General features: G+C 50.4%; 1 protein-coding gene across 7 annotated transcripts in view; it reads left to right on the top strand.

Moving 5' to 3' along the window:
* Window positions 1–15417, top strand: part of Fbrsl1 (fibrosin like 1) — an 84369-nt gene that overhangs the window by 18981 nt on the left and 49971 nt on the right. For all 7 annotated transcript variants that reach the window (XM_021186670.2, XM_029533493.1, XM_029533489.1 and 4 more), the window contains exons 3-4: window positions 11008–11112; window positions 12942–12977. In XM_021186670.2, the coding sequence (XP_021042329.1) occupies window positions 11008–11112; window positions 12942–12977 (141 nt within the window). The remainder of the gene's footprint in view (window positions 1–11007; window positions 11113–12941; window positions 12978–15417) is intronic.

Genomic DNA, 15417 nt, shown 5'->3' with positions numbered 1-15417 from the left:
CAGCATGGGGAGGGCAGCATCATCAGGATCCCAATGGCAGGGTCACACACATGGGCCATGTTCTGGAACCTGTCTTGGGGAATTGCTGTTGTGGTACATGTAATTATGAATAGCTGGAGATCCAGGCTCTTCTGGATCTGTCAGATTCTAATGTTGCTAACTCAGCTGTCTGACCAAAGGCTATGTGGGCCTGCTAGGACATGCAGCTGGGTGTATGGGCCCTGAGGTGAGGTTGCCTGGAGCTGCCCTGGAGGGAAGCTTGGGTCCTGACTGCTATAGGGGGCAGTAGGCTCATCCTAGTTGAGGTGACGTGAGTGGGATCTAGAAGATCCTTTGGAAATGGACCTTGTGAGCAGTGCCATCATCTGATTGGCCATTAGCATCTTACTGTTGCTAGGGCCTCTGCACCAGGTTCAGTGTAGCTTTCCTTAGCTGTGAATGAGGTAGCATAACCAAGGAGAAGGGAGGCTGAAGAAGCCCACGGGGTTCCCACTGAGTGTAACAGGAAGTGTAACAGAAAGAACCCCCGTGAGTAGTTGTAAGTCCCCTGGGAGCCTAGGTAGCCCCTTTGTAGGACCTGGAAGTAGAATGATCCTTGGGTTTTTCCCGTGGCAGAGTCAAGAAGTGGAGCAGCCTAGGAGGGAAGAATGCAGGCATGAGCTGACATCACCTCCCCAAGGCATTGCATGAGCCCGCAAGTGCATGTGTGTGTATTTTACCTGACTCACCACCCTGCCTTGCAAGGCTGCAAAGGTTTGTCTAGCTAGGCAGAGGCTAGACATCTATCCTGCCCTTCATGTTAGAGACACGGCCCGTGAAATGAAGTTACCAGTCTTCCCAACCTGCTCACCAGGTTTCATCCAGAAACTAGTCCCAGTAAATTCCAGCTGATAAGCCTGCAGGGGCCACAAACTAGCAATCTTAGAAGAAGGGCATATGGCAGAGGGAGCGACCAGACCTTGGCAAAGGAAGTGAGATCGGACCAGAAACAGAAGAATAATGTCTCAGGGCCTTGGAGCAGCAGATCTTGATGAAAGGAGGTGTCTGCCCCTGCCCCTGCCCCTAGGAATGACAGGTGACATGGCCTGACCTGGGATCTCTACCTGCCTTATCAACCCTCCCAGATTCCCATTGCACAAGTGGCAGAGTGACCCTCTGCTTGAAGTAGAAGTGACAAGTGGATGCCCCCCCCCCCCCATAGTTGCCAGAGATGAGGGGTAAGTCCACAGGAGCTAGTTTTTCAGCCCTGCTACAAGATCTCCTGGGCAGTTTCTAGAGAACTAGGTATAGATGGGTGTGGGCAGGGTCTAGACTCAGCAGCACTCTTGGTGGAATGACACTTGAGCCACAGGATTCAAAATGTCCTAGTAAGCCATACCACACAGACCATCAGAGTGAGGGTTTTGTTTTTCAAGGCAGCTTTTTTTCCTTGTAACCCTGGCTGTCCTGAAAGTTTCTCTGTAGAACAGGCTGGCCTTATACTCCAAGTTCTGCCTTCCTCTGCCTCCCAAATGCTGGGATTCACAATAGATAGCATTTTAAGTTTGCTTACTTGGGGTGGAGAAATGGCTCAGTGGTTAAGAACTCTGACTGCTCATCCAGAGGTCCCGAGTTCAGTTCCCAGCAACCACGTGGCAGCTCACAACCATCTGCAATGGGGTCTGATGCTTCTGGTGTGTCTGAAGAGAGCTACGGTGTACTCGTATACATAAAATAAATAAGTCTTTTTAAAATAAAAGAAATTTAAGTTTGCTTACTTAAAAGTATTATCATTTTAAGATGTAATTATGAAAGTAATCAGTAATGGATTAGTGGTGTGCACCTGTGATGCTACTAGCATTGGGAGACTGAGGAAGAATCATGAGTTTGAGATCAGCCTTAATACTAGACCTTGTTTTTAAACATATCACTGAGGTGTGTGTGTGTGTGTAGATCTGTGCTTTTATATAGAGTGTTAGAAAGCTAGCCCAGGGCCTGAGGAGACATGTATCGGAGGTGGGAGCCAGCAGAGTCAGACACTTACTGCGTCTCAGATAACTCAGTGATGGCAGCTGTGCACAGGAAAGAGACTTCCTAGTCAATCTGTGAGGGAGGCCTGTGCTTCCCATCATTCAAAGTCGTGAGGAGAGGAGTTCAAGGCAGGAGCCTGGAGGTGGGAACCATGGGAGGAGGCTGCTTGTTGGCTTCCTTCCTTGATCATGGTCAGCAAGCTTTCCTACACAGCATAGGGCTGTCTGTGAGTGCCACAGGGTACTGGGAATGGTCGGCCACACAGTCAAAACTGATCAAGGCTTTTCTTCAGTTGAGAGCTCTTCCCAGGTGATTCTAGGTTGTGCCAAATTGACAATAGAGCGTAACTTGGACAAGTAATAAGCCGAGAAAATCCCTTGCTAAATTAACCAAGAAAACAACACATGCTGCCATTTCTTAGGTGCCATAGACATGAAATAGATGATCAGGAATGGGTTTAATTCCAACCAAGTCTACAACTGAGTGATACAGATAAATTCCTCAAGAAATGTAGTCACAAAACTGATACAAAGCTGGGTGTTGATAACGAATACCTATGACCTCAACAGTTGGGGGACTGAGGCAGGAGTATGGCAAATTGTTGTTCATAGTGATACCCTGTCTCTACTGACTGGCCAACAGAGGCCACAGATGCCCTTGGCCATCTCCACACACTCTGGCTAGCCTGTAGGTAGGTAGGCAGTGGGGTTTGCCTGTAAGTATGGTCTGTGTGAGAGGGTCTTTAGAGCAAGTGTTCCCCTACCCCAGCTTGAAACCTAGCTTCCTGTATGTTGTATGCAATCCCTCAGGACCTGGCTTTCCTTGGGCTAACTCACCTTTGTGGGTTTTTTTTTTTTTTCTAGCTGTCCTTATGTGGTGACCCCTTTGCCCGCCTTTCCCCAACCAGGCCTATATACCCTTACTGACGGGGAGCTCTTCCTGCGCCTGTCACGCTACAGTTTCCCGCCATAGTTTGCTTAGGTTTTCTGGGCAGCTGGGGGCAAGGTAGATCTCATTGAAGGAGGTGAGAGCTTATCTCACAGAAAACCAATTCTGTTCCTTTCCTAGTCTGTGAAACTAGTTCACGACAGCCCACCTTCAAGGTCATCAGGAGGCCTGGTGAGTTTGACTTGCTTTGTCTTTCTTTAGCTGGCGTCTGGCAGTGTCTGCTCATGATTGTGATCAGAAGTTTTCTGCCACCTCAGGTGTTGGGAAGTCCCTGTCCTGAAAGCCAGCCCTGTAACCACAGCGTGCCTGTTCACCTTTTCCAGGGCCCAAGACCTGCGGCTTCCCCATTGCTCAGTGAGCTGGAAATGGCTCCCCTCCTGAGCCTTGGCTGATACTTTTATACCCCTGTACTGTCTCCTGTGTGTGCGCGTGTTTTTCTTAATCCTTTTTATTTTTGGCAGTTGCGTGCATGTATACAAGGTATCGCATTCCCTGCACTGCCTTTTCTAGCTTGGTAGCTTCCCCTTTCTAGGCCTCTGTTTCTATCCCTGTAAAGAAAGAATGTTCATAATATCACATATGCCTTAAGGGTGTAGAAATGAGAGGTAAAGAGTAAGTCAGCAGGGTGTGTTGACAATACCCTGTAATTCATCCTTACCTACATAGTAAGTTCAAGGCCACCCTTGGCCGCCTGAGACCCTGTCGTCAAAAAACAAAAAGGTGGTAATAGACTTAAAGTGAATGTGTGATGGTTACTATTTTTTTTTTTTTTTAAGATTTATTTATTTATTTATTATATGTAAGTACACTGTCGCTGTCTTCAGACACTCCCAGAAGAGGGCGCCAGATCTCGTTACAGATGGTTGTGAACCACCATGTGGTCGCTGGGATTTGAACTCAGGACCTTCAAAAGAATAGTCGGGTGCCCTTACCTGCTGAGCCATCTCACCAGCCCAATGGTTCTATGATTTTGGTGGTTTCTTCCTCTCATACCACTTAGCTAGTTTGAGGCCCAGACCCTGGAGGCTCATCTTGTCCTTGTCTGGAGGCCCAGTCCCCTTCTTTAGCACTGCTGTGGCCAAACCAGACTGTTTTGAGTGTCATAGCTTTGTTGAGACGCACCTTAGGGTTGGGATAAGGAGGTGCATTCAGGACCCAGAGGGCAAGCTGGAAGGAGGCTGCTGAAGTTCCACTGGGCCCCCACAGCTCCATGCAGATCCCCGTGGAAGTGAAATGGGACCAGGCTGTGGTTTAGATCTGGGACATCCCTCAAGGCCCATGTTCTAAGGCTCATCCTCTGGCACTGCTGGGACACAGTTGAACCCTAGAAAGTGGGACTTAATAAGAGGGAGTCAGATCATTGGACACATGCTCCTGTAGGGCATCGTAGCTCTCCAGACCCCTGCTAGTCTCTGTCTCTCTCTTTTTTTTTTTTTTTTTTNTTNNTTTTTTTTGTTTTTAGAGACAGGGTTTCTCTGTATAGCTCTGGCTGTCCTGGAACTCACTTGGTAGACCAGGCTGGCCTCGAACTCAGAAATCCGCCTGCCTCTGCCTCCCGAGTCTTGTTAACTCCATGCCTTTGCTGGGCCGTGTTGCCTCACCACAGAACTTACCTCTCTGCATCCTAGAAGGATGTAGAGAAGTGTGAAGATGGCCTGCACTCAGTTCTCCAGCACTGCTGAGTGTGGGAACACAGTCATCCCAAACACTGCCCAAGCTTCCCTTCCGTTGGGCCTACTATGCCAGGCAGAGCTGAAGACTCCCTGTACCAAGCTCTCACGCTGCTGAGTTAGGGAGAGAAATCAGCCAGCAGCATGTGAACTAGTAAGCTTTACATATGGTGACTGAATACTTCAGGTAAACAGCTTGTGAGAAAGAAAGACTTGGACTCATGGTTTCAGAGCCTCAGTCTGGTCTCTTACCTGTGACTCCTAGGGTTTCCACTGTGTCCCAGCAGTTCCAGAGGCTGGCATGTGTCCTTTAGCACATGGGCTGTGAGGGATGCCCCAAATCTAAACCCTACCATGACCCCGGTTTACTTTCACAGGGATCGGCAGGGAGCTGCAGCAACCCAGTGAGTCTTTTAGCCCACTCGCTAACACATAGATGGTATAGTTCAGGAATAGCAGACAGGGCTTGTGCTGACCCAACTGAGCCCAGAGGAGATGACATAAGGGGCTTACTGAAAGGGAATTTCCCAGTTGGAGCGCTAGTGCTAATTGCAACCATGAGAGTGTGTCTCCTTTCTGGGCTGTGTCTGTCTGACATAGCAGAACTTCAGCACCAGACTGTATAGGGGACACCCATACGATCAGTGTGAACTCCCGCTTGGTTACAGGTCCATTTTTCTCCATCCAGATGTTACATGCAGTCTTGTTGATTGGTATGGTGGGAAAGCTAGGGATCACCTAATACCTTTACCAGGAAGCATGATCTGCCTTGCATGCCTAACAAACACATTTACATGAAAACTCTCTTCCCTTGGCATCTGTACCCTTCTCTGGGCTGTCCGTCATCCCTGTCTAGGCAGACGCAATTATCTTTTGAAACAGAAATGGACCGTGCTTTCTTTCCCCATCTGGGCTCATGTTGTGAGCAAATGATCACTCAGTCAAAGCATAGTTACGCGGAACTGTGCCCCTAACTGGAACAAAGTGAGGAACTATAGCAAACCACTTGGAAATTGAACTTGGGACCTCTGGAAGAGAAATGTATGCCCTTAACCACTGAGCCATCTCCCTACCCTCCACTGGGGACAGTAGTAAACAACAGTGACATCTTGGTGCTAATGGGGAAAGAAGCAAATGGAGTGTCTTTGCCAGATAGATCTGTGGTGCTTCTGAGTACTCAGTTCTGAAGGGAGAGGTCTGTATGGAGTGCCCAGGTCTGGAGCCACAGCGGGTACCTGTGGAGGGGAAGTGTGGGGTGTAGTCACTGAGGTGAGTGCTGCTGGCCAGGGGTAGGGGACCATCTGACTTTGAGACAGCAAAACAGAAATGGTGAGTTTCCCTGCTGTGCTGGCTGAGGTCTTTTGCTGTGCCAGTACCTGTTCTAAGGTCTCAGAAGACATGGGAAGTCAGGACTCAAACTGACAATGAGTAAGGGTTATGGCTGGGGAAAAGAGAGTATCAAAGATAGTCACAGCTCAGCCTCATTCAGCATGGGTTGCAGCACTGTGAGATCCAGTGAGTCAGGGTTACTGCCTGGCATAGTTCACTGCATGAGGGCATCGGTTACTTGGGTAACTTGGGTCAGTCCCAAGCTGTACTATTCCTCCAGAGTCCTTCTGATGATCATGGGTCAGTGACCTGAAGATGTAGGAGCAGGGGTCAATCTCCTAAAAAGAATAGGCTTAGAGTGGCTGCTGGGGGGCCAGAGCATGGGGCAACATCTATAGGGAATGCACTGTACAGGACACACCATCTACATATGGATGTACTGTACATATAGGATGTATTATGCACACAGAATGCCATGTATACAAGATGTACTTATAGCATACATGGAGTACCAGACATGTTGGGCATGGTATGTTCATTTGGCATGCTGTGCATACAGGATACATTGTATGTGTAGGATGGCATGCTGTGCATACAGGATACATTGTATATATAGAATAGCAAGTTGTGCATATAGGATACACTGTATATATAGGTTGACATGCTGCAAGTGTATCTTCCACTGGCTTTTCACATTGAACAATGGGGAGCCAACCATGCTTCCACCTCTCTGGCCTATCCTGGGTCTGATGCCTGAGGGAGCTGCTGCCCCTTGCAGGGATTTCCCAGGGCTTATAAGCAGAAAGCAGCCAGGCAGCCGTACTCCTCATCCTTGGTCCAGGAAATTAACTGCCCTATCCTTGTCTCCCTCTTTCAAATGCAGAACTTAGGTGGACTGTAGGAAGCCACAGTAAACCACATGCTTCCTGCCTGGGACAGTAGTTCACTTGGCACCCAGCCCTGGAAGCAATGACTTCCATGTGCAGCTTGGTGTTGAGTAGGGAGAAGGAGGCACCTCATTGCTAGAGCCACCATTCATGGCTGCTGGAGCCCTTTCCCAGCCTGCAAGTCTGGTTGCCCTGGGTAGCTGAACTCTGTGGAAATTGGCAGGCATTTCTGGGGGTTTACCAGAAATAAAGCCAGTTTACTACACAACACTGCCCTTGCTTTGGTCCTGCTAATTGGAGTGACTTAGGACTCTTTCCACCCTGCCCTCCTGTCTGCCCAAGCTGTGTCAGCTGAAGCCCTGTATGTATTCCAGCCTTTGGCAGACATTGGTGCCAAGGAGTGGACTCCCCCACTCAAGGTCCCACTGATCACATGTGGTACCTCAGTTTCTCTGCCTGACTCGTCGGTAACGTGCACATGAGTAACACTGAACAGGTTTGGGTGCAAGTTTCTGTCAGCTTATTGTAGTTTCCATGTCCCATGTCCTTCCCAGACTTACACCAGGAAGTAGGGGTGTTTCACTAGTACACGCTGACCGAGGCTGCTGGATGGGAAAGCAGCCTGGCTCGCCAGCCTACTCAATCTGAATTTATGGACCTTGGGACATGCCGGGCTACAAGATCAGTGCATTGTAAGCTAGCCTGGGAAGCCAGCAGGACAATATTGGCCTTTCTCTGAGCTCTTGTGAGCTCTCTCTGTCTTGGACCCCTAGTCATTGCTTCACCTTCCTCCGTGTCACTTCCTGGAACTCTCCTGCCCCCTAGTCTGGACGCCTTCTTTCTTCTTGCAACTTCCTCATAGATCTGCACAGCCCAGAGCCAAGGGCTGAATCCCACCAAAACTGAGGGTCCATGAAAGTTCTACCCGCAAGGCTGCCAGTTTTGCTTCTAATCCTGCTTCTCGGAGCTACCAGTGACCCTAGGCTTGTGAGCCCTCAGGGGCTGTCCAAAGATGCCTTGGGCTTATGCTACTGTCTGGCAAGTACCTGGCCAAGAACAATTAAAGCCCGCGTGTGGCAAGAGAGGTGGCTCAATGTTAAAAGCACTGAGCGCTCTTCCAGAGGATTGGGATTCAATTCCCAGCATCTAAATGGTTGTTCACTGACATCTGTAGTTCCAGTTCCAGGAGATCTGATGACCTCTTTGGGTCTCTGTGGGCAATGTACGCACATGGTACATACACATACATGTAGGCAAAACACTTCTACACAAAATAAAAATAAACAATATTAAGAAAAGAATTAATTATAAACCAGAGAGATGACTCAGTGGGTAAAGGTACTTGTTGCTAAACCTGGCAACCCGTGTTCAAATTCCTGGAACCCACGTGGTGAAAGGAAAGAAGTGGTTCCCACAAATTGTCCTCTAAGTTCCACATACGCACTGTGGCCTGCATACTCACACACATATATGCACAACATAGTGTATATATTAAGCTACTACATGAGGCTGGGTGAAAGACCAGACATGAAGCTCCACCTACATAGCCAGCCAATGAGACTAGTAAAATAACTGGTCTCGGAGGTGACCTCAGAAACCCAGAAAGGACTACAGGGGAGAGATAGAGACTGAATGTGGCTGTGTCCCCCCTGGGGTGCATGTGCAGTTGCATGGACTCCATGTTGGCGGACATCCTGCTTCACATCCAAGCCTAAGAGAACTGCTCAGAAGTACCTGCCCGCCCACGGCTTTGTAAAGAAGCTGTGTGTGTCGGCACAGTACCTGTGGTTCCTCCCTGAGCCTGGGCTTCCAGCCATTCCCTGTAAACCTCCTGGGCTGCTGAGGTTGCTCAGGAGCCTGTAGGCCATAGTCACCCAGAAATATTGCAGGAGCAAACTTCAAATGATTGGAGCAGCCTTGACCTCTGTTCCATGTCTGGAGCCTCCTAAACTGGAGCGTACACACTAGCCCACCTTTGTCCATCAGAGTGGTTGCGTCACAGAACACATGAAACACTGCCCAACATAGAGCAGCCCTCTGGTGGCCCTCCTACCTTTCTCTGCAGTTTGCCCTCTGAGTACCTGCTGCTGTCTTTCAGGTGGGCTTTTCTTTCCCTTACAGTAACTGGGAGCCATATGATTTTGAAGGCTCCATGCATGGAGGGGTATGTGACTGTCCGTTGTCCAGAAGTGCCCAGTGTACAAGAACTCAGGGCATGTTGGGTGGATGAGTGGATGGACTGGTGGCTGATCTACAAGGCCCAAAAGTAGGTATAAGTACAGATATTTCCCCCTCTCCCCCCCCCCAGCAAACAAGCCACTTTCTGGCTCCAGGCAGACAGAGGTCCAGGTATACTGATCTCATCCTTCTATAAATGCTGGAGATGGAAGCATGGCATCTCCCTGCCTCTGGCATAGCTGATAGGAAACTTCCTCAGAATGAGTAAAAAGCAAGAAACAGCAAATGGCAAGCAGGTGGCGCTGTTTTGGATCCACCTGGTGACAGAAGGTGACAACTGTCCCATGTGTCTGTGATACACAGGACTCAGCTCTATAAAACTGTAGGAAGTGGGGTTTTCAATCCATGGACAACCACTTAAGAAAGAATAACAGACAGCAGCCCACATCACCTACAGGGTTCCATCATAGAGTCCTAGGGTACAGCACTCACTCCAGTGTCTGGCTTAGAGAAAAGATGGCTTCTGTAGGTATGTGTCAAGCAGAACACATGCCCAGCGTCCTCACAGTTCAACTGCATTGGTGTATATTTCAGCCCTCACGATTTACCAGTGAGTCTTTGTCCACCGTAGGTCAGAAGAGAGAACACCCCACGGCAGTCAACCTGATGACAGAGATACCAGTAGACTCTCAATTGGTCTAGTCATGAAAAGTCCCTCTAGAGTTAGTTCAGTCAGTGACTGAGGTCACCTCCAGCTCCTCAGGCTGGGCTAGTTCCTCTGCAGTCTACCAGCGTTCACATCACCGGGGCCTTAGACATCTGCCTGGGTGAGGGGCTCCGTTTAGCCATCTGCACAGGCACTAACATCTAGTCAGTGTCTTGGCCTTGGTACTCTGTTAGCTCCCATAGGAAAGGGGTGTGGATCCCTGCGAGTCCAGGGCTGGGGAGAAGTTGGCAGTTCTAGGCCTAAACTGGCTCTAGGGCTGGCACATGCTTGTGGTGAGACAACTGACAGGATTCTGAGGACTTTTAACCAAATCCATACCAGTGTGGCTCAGGGATGTAAGATCAGGAGTGGTATCAGAGGTGGAAGCAAGATGAATGTTTATGTGCTTTCACGTAGCCCCGTATTGTGCAGTGCTAGCCAAACACTGCACCTAGGAGTGTTCCCCATTAAACAGACCAGACACCTGCACTGGGTGGAAGTATGAGGTCCTCATGTTTGGGGCTGGAAGGTGGCCTCTGCAAATAGTCCCAGAATGCTATGAGCTGTGTAGGTGGGTGTTCCTGCTGGTGCCGGTATCTAATGCCAAGGCCAGTGATATCTCGCTTTGGTCTAGATCTGGTTCCAGCCTTTTCTGAGAGTGAACGAAGGTTGTCCAAAGGGTTGTTCAGTCTCAGACTGTATAAAACATTAACTATAGCAAGTGTCAGCTAGTCCCCGGGATGTTTGCATGTACCTACCGCAGTGTATCAGCTCCATCCTGCAAATTGGCAAATTGAGGCCAAGAAGTAGCTCAAGATCACAAACCCAAGGAGTTGCCGTGACTCCCAAAGGAGGCACTGTGGGTGCATGGGTGTAATGTCTCAATGTGGTAGCAAGGGCAACCCAGCCCGGCAGAGCCTCAGCAGGCAGAGAGGCCAGGCCGTGGGCAGGGAGAGCAGGCCTGGTTTGTAGTCTCTCAGTCCCCTGGGGTAGCTTCAAAGTCAGCGACTGGAAGAATCAAGGACAGAGCCAGTGATGGTGTGGCTCGTTGGGGCATTTTGTTCCAGGTGGGTTTCCTGGCCCGCATCTCTCTGTTCTTGACTACTCTCCCAATAGACCCATGTCGTCAAGTTAAGGGGAAATGTCCTCCTGCCCCATTTGCCACTTCCAGCCCTGGAATGAGTCTACCAGCTCCTGTTTGTGGGGAGGGTGTAGCCCTGGCCAGGAAGTCTTGTTGGTCAGTGCCTGTCTGTCTGAGACTTTTTCTCCCTGTCCCCAGATGAAGGTCACAATGGCCAGAGGGGGTGACCGGAACAGTGACGATGACAGTGTCCTTGAAGCTTCCAGCTCTCAGCGTAGCAGCTCCAGGGAGCAGCTAAGCGATGTGAGTACTCCCTGACTGACACCCTGGTGTCCCCCTGCAGGTGTCCCATGGCTCTGACCACGCCTGGCAGTTTCCATGGAGGCTGTTGGTGAGCAATTAGCAGTTTGTCTTCCTTCTCCAAGGCAAATTAGCACCTCACCAGTAGGAAGGTTTAAACGAAGGGCAGCAGTTAGGAGCTGGCAGGAGCCCATCTGGAATATTAAGTGTCTCATCCTGCAGAGTGTAGCAGCCTGAGGAGCAGCCCTGTAACCCTAAGGTGGACATCCTTGTGCCCTAGGGCAGCTGCTACACTGACATTCTGCAGTGCTATCTGGGTAGAAACGATTCCAGAAATGTGTCTGAATCCATACGTGGCATGCCATGTCTGAAACACCAGGTGCTACCTTGCCCAAAGCAGAGCAGACAGCTGCACATCCTGGCCTGGGCCCTGAGGTACCTTGGGCTGGAGTTGCTGGGTAGGGATGCATATGCAGTGATCTGACTTGGGGATATGTATCAGTGTCCCTGGGTACTAGGTCTCTGGGATAGTCAGCCACAAAGCCAGGTGGAAGGAGGCCAACCAGGCTCACTGGAAATGAGGCATAGGCTATGACTCAAGAACTGGGGTAGAAACAGAAGGGCCACCCGTGGGGTGCTGACTCAGGAGATGGCTACTGACACCAACCCTGCCCAGCTCCCAGTGGCCTCAGGGTGGAACTTTTTTTTTTTTTAAAGGACTAAATTGAATGAGTCGTGTCTCATTATCATTTAAATAGGGGATTGGGGGTGCAGCCTGCTGCCGCAGAGGGAGACATAATTGCCAGGCTCCTGATCTTGTTGCTGCAAGATGGGAAAATAGGCTGGTAATTGTCTGGGGCCGCAGGGCTGCCCTAGTTAGCACTCTAATTGCGGCCCAGGATGAATGAAGCTGCATTCTGAACACAGCTCGACGTGAAGCCGAGAACTCACCAATTATGCCCCACCCCCACCCCATCAGCTGCCCGTGGCTGGCAGGTGGGACCCAAACAGAGGGTAGGTTTGGGTGGGCTCCGCCTTCCAAGCAGTGACCCTAGGCCTAGCCCTGTCAGTGATCTGTAGGAAAGGATATCAGTGATTGATCGCTTTGAAGGAAGGAAGGATTGTAGCTTGGCCTACTAGCTTCCATTTCCCCTTGCTGACTCTGTTTCTCCATCTTACTGTCTCACAAGTCATCATGATGTTCCTCCTGCCACCTGACCCCCACTATCACTTTGTAGGAGCTCAACCTCTCCTTGCCTGCTGCACCCTACCCCCCCCACCCCCCCATCCTTCTTTCCACGGCTTCTGCTGCATGTATGCGTGTGTGCACATGCGCGCGAGCGCGTGCCTGCTCTGTGGCCTATCTTTGGAGCTGTGAAATCCCTGGCAGCTTGAACTGCTCCTGGGTCCTCACGCCAGCCTCCATTATGGTTGTTGGCTAACCCTCGAGCCACTTGACCTTTAGGGCTCATGCTGTCACACTCCTCCAGAAGCTCCAGCAGAAGTGGTGACAGATCAGCCAGGGTCTTCCTGCTGCACTTTGGGGGACAGTTTTAGTTAGTATCCTCATCCCAAGGGAGCTGTGGATAGGCTAAGGGCATCCCTGTAGGGCCTCCTAGAGCTGTTGCCATAACCGCTGGCCTGGCTAAATTAGAAGGGAGACTACTACTTCAGAGGCGGCCCCAGGAGCTCTCTGGTGCAGGACAAGGCTAGGCTCACCAAGCTCCCCATCTCCAGTCAGGCCTTACTGGCCCTAGGGTCCGTTGCCTGTCTGCTGGGGCTGCTGGCTGTGGCCTAGCCTGCCACTGACTGTCTCTTTCCTTTTCCCACAGAGCTCGGCACAGGCGGTTTCTGGGAGAGGCTACTCAGTAAGTCTCCAGCTCCTCCCCCTTTGCTGTCCTTGTCCTTGCCTCAGGGCCATCCCTCAGCCAAAGCTGCCTCATGGCTCCAGTGCCTAGAGGGTCCCACCACCCTGGAATCTTCCCCTTTAGAATCCTGGTTGGTTCTGACCTCAGCAGCTTCCTGGCAGGCACTGAGCTTGGGACACACACACATAAGACAGAGTCTCCAGGACTTTCGCCAGGAACCTGAAGTGGGTCCCTGTGCAGGTGAGCAGGGTGCCAGGAAGTGGGGGGCCCCAGATCTGCTAATGAGGTGAGCGGGTCTGCCTAGGGAGATGCCCATGGTGTGCGAGCAGCCGTATTCCAGCTTTCAGCCTCATCTGCCTGCTGAAGGGGCTGGGGCTTGGGCTGGAAACTGAGAGGTCCAAAGCTACTGTGTGCAGAGGCTGTGGGGAGATGAATGTGTGCCCAAATGATGGGCTTGTGGCCCAAGAAGAGCCCCATCGGGGCAGGATGGCATTCAGCAATCTCAGGCTGCAAGCATCCTTGTGTGGGCAGGCATACCCACGTCTACCAGAGCGGCTTGACACATGCTCAGTGAGGTCCACTAGGGGCATGACCTGAGGTGCAGGCAAGTCCCTCATCTACCTGAGCTTGTGGAGTGGCCCTCGCACCGACCAGAGCAGCTCCTGCACCTCCTCATGGCTTACTTCATTTTCCCTTAGGTATGGAGAGAAACATTAATGACATCATAAAACCCAGAGCTTCATAAAAGCCATTCCTGCAGATTTATAGGTGTTTGGGCTCATTGGAGGACTGGGGCTGGGGCTCCGCCTGCCTCATCCCTGCAGTCCTGATTTACTGCCAGTTGGGGCCTGCCTAGTTCACTCTCTAAATCATGGTGGCTTTTTATGGGGGTATGTAATTAACCCATTTGTTACCCAGTGAGGCCTATCAGAGCAGCTCTCCCAACCCTGGTGTCTACCCTGGGATTCCTGGACACTGGAAAGGAAGCAAGGAAGAATTGGGCCAGCAGCTCAGGCTCAGTAGACCTTTCAGAGGCCAGAGCAAGGTGGGGCTACAGTCATTGTGGGTCCAGGCCTGGTGTGAGAGGTAGGGTCCCTGTAATCAACATATTAGCCACGCAGATCTTATGAGGTGACCCTAATGGTCTATTCACAGAAGCACCAAGCACCAATCTCAGCTTGAAAATACACAGATGAAGCTGGCTGGTCTGGCAGATGCTAAAGGGCCCACATGNTGGGCCCACATAGCTATAGTGTCCTTCAGTATCCTGTGTGAACTCCGGATACAAGAAAAGAATTGCCATTTCTTTACCCTTCTCCTTCAGTAAGTGCTCAGTGAGCATCTCCTGCGTGTCAGCCATAGTAGCACCGACAGCAGTGACAACAAATGCATGGCCGCCTGAGCAACGCTCACCTCACAGGTTAGAAAAGTCTCCAGCCTCCATCACACTGGTCTCATCAGGTCAGCTGCATCTCTACTTCTGGTCTTAGGCAACCTCCGCACCTGCTGGGTATGAATACTTCCAGAGCATCCTCAGTACCAAGTGTGGGAGCCTGGTATGGGTGGGGAGTGAGATGAGAAGCAGAAGGACCAGGTGGGGTAACCTTGCCTACATCATGTGGCAGGGGTAGGCCTGGGTAAGCTGTGCCTAAGGGCAGCATAGGAAGGCCCTGCAGTAGAAGCCTAAGTGTACTTGAGGAGCCACAGGCAGGTGAAGGTTCTGACGAAGAAGCTGTGGAGGTGAAGTTTCTGGTCAGTGGGGCCAGGGAGGCTCTGGCTGTGGTGCAGCATAAGAGAGTCATCGCAGGCTTATAGGAGAGAATAGGACATGGTGAGAAAGTTGTACTGTCTTCTTCCCCGTCTGGATCGTTAGAGTAGGTAAGGATGCTTTTGTGTGAGAGCAAACCTCAAGACCAGGTACCAAAGGGATCAGGATCCCACCAGCAAGCAGTACCTTCCAGAAAAGCCCCCTTGGCACCTTGCATGGGGTATAATTAGCTGATTGTTATTATTATTATATTGCCTTTGATCAGTTTTGAAGGTTTTTATTTTTATTCTTCTTTTCTTTATTCTCCTTTTAAATTGTTTTTTATTTTCTGTGTGTATGCATATATAAATTTATGTGTACTGTGTGCTTCTAGATGCCTTTGGAGACCAGAAGAGGGCTTTAGATCCTATAGAACTGGAGTTACAGGTGGCTGTGAGCCACCCAGTGTAGGTTCTGTAAACTCAACCCAGATCCTCTGCAAAAACAGGACGTGCTGCTCTTAACTGCTGAGCCATCCCTTTAGTCCCTCAAAAGATAACTTAGTTTTTTTGTTTTTGTTTTTTTGGTTTTTTTGGTTTTGTTTTTTTTCGAGACAGGGTTTCTCTGTGTAGTCCTGGCTGTCCTGGAACTCACTCTGTAGACCAGGCTGGCCTCGAACTCAGAAATCTGCCT

The sequence above is a fragment of the Mus pahari genome, chromosome 23 (genome assembly GCF_900095145.1).
Source record: "Mus pahari chromosome 23, PAHARI_EIJ_v1.1, whole genome shotgun sequence".
Taxonomy (NCBI): domain Eukaryota; kingdom Metazoa; phylum Chordata; class Mammalia; order Rodentia; family Muridae; genus Mus; species Mus pahari.
This window is presented reverse-complemented; position numbering and strand designations above follow the sequence as displayed.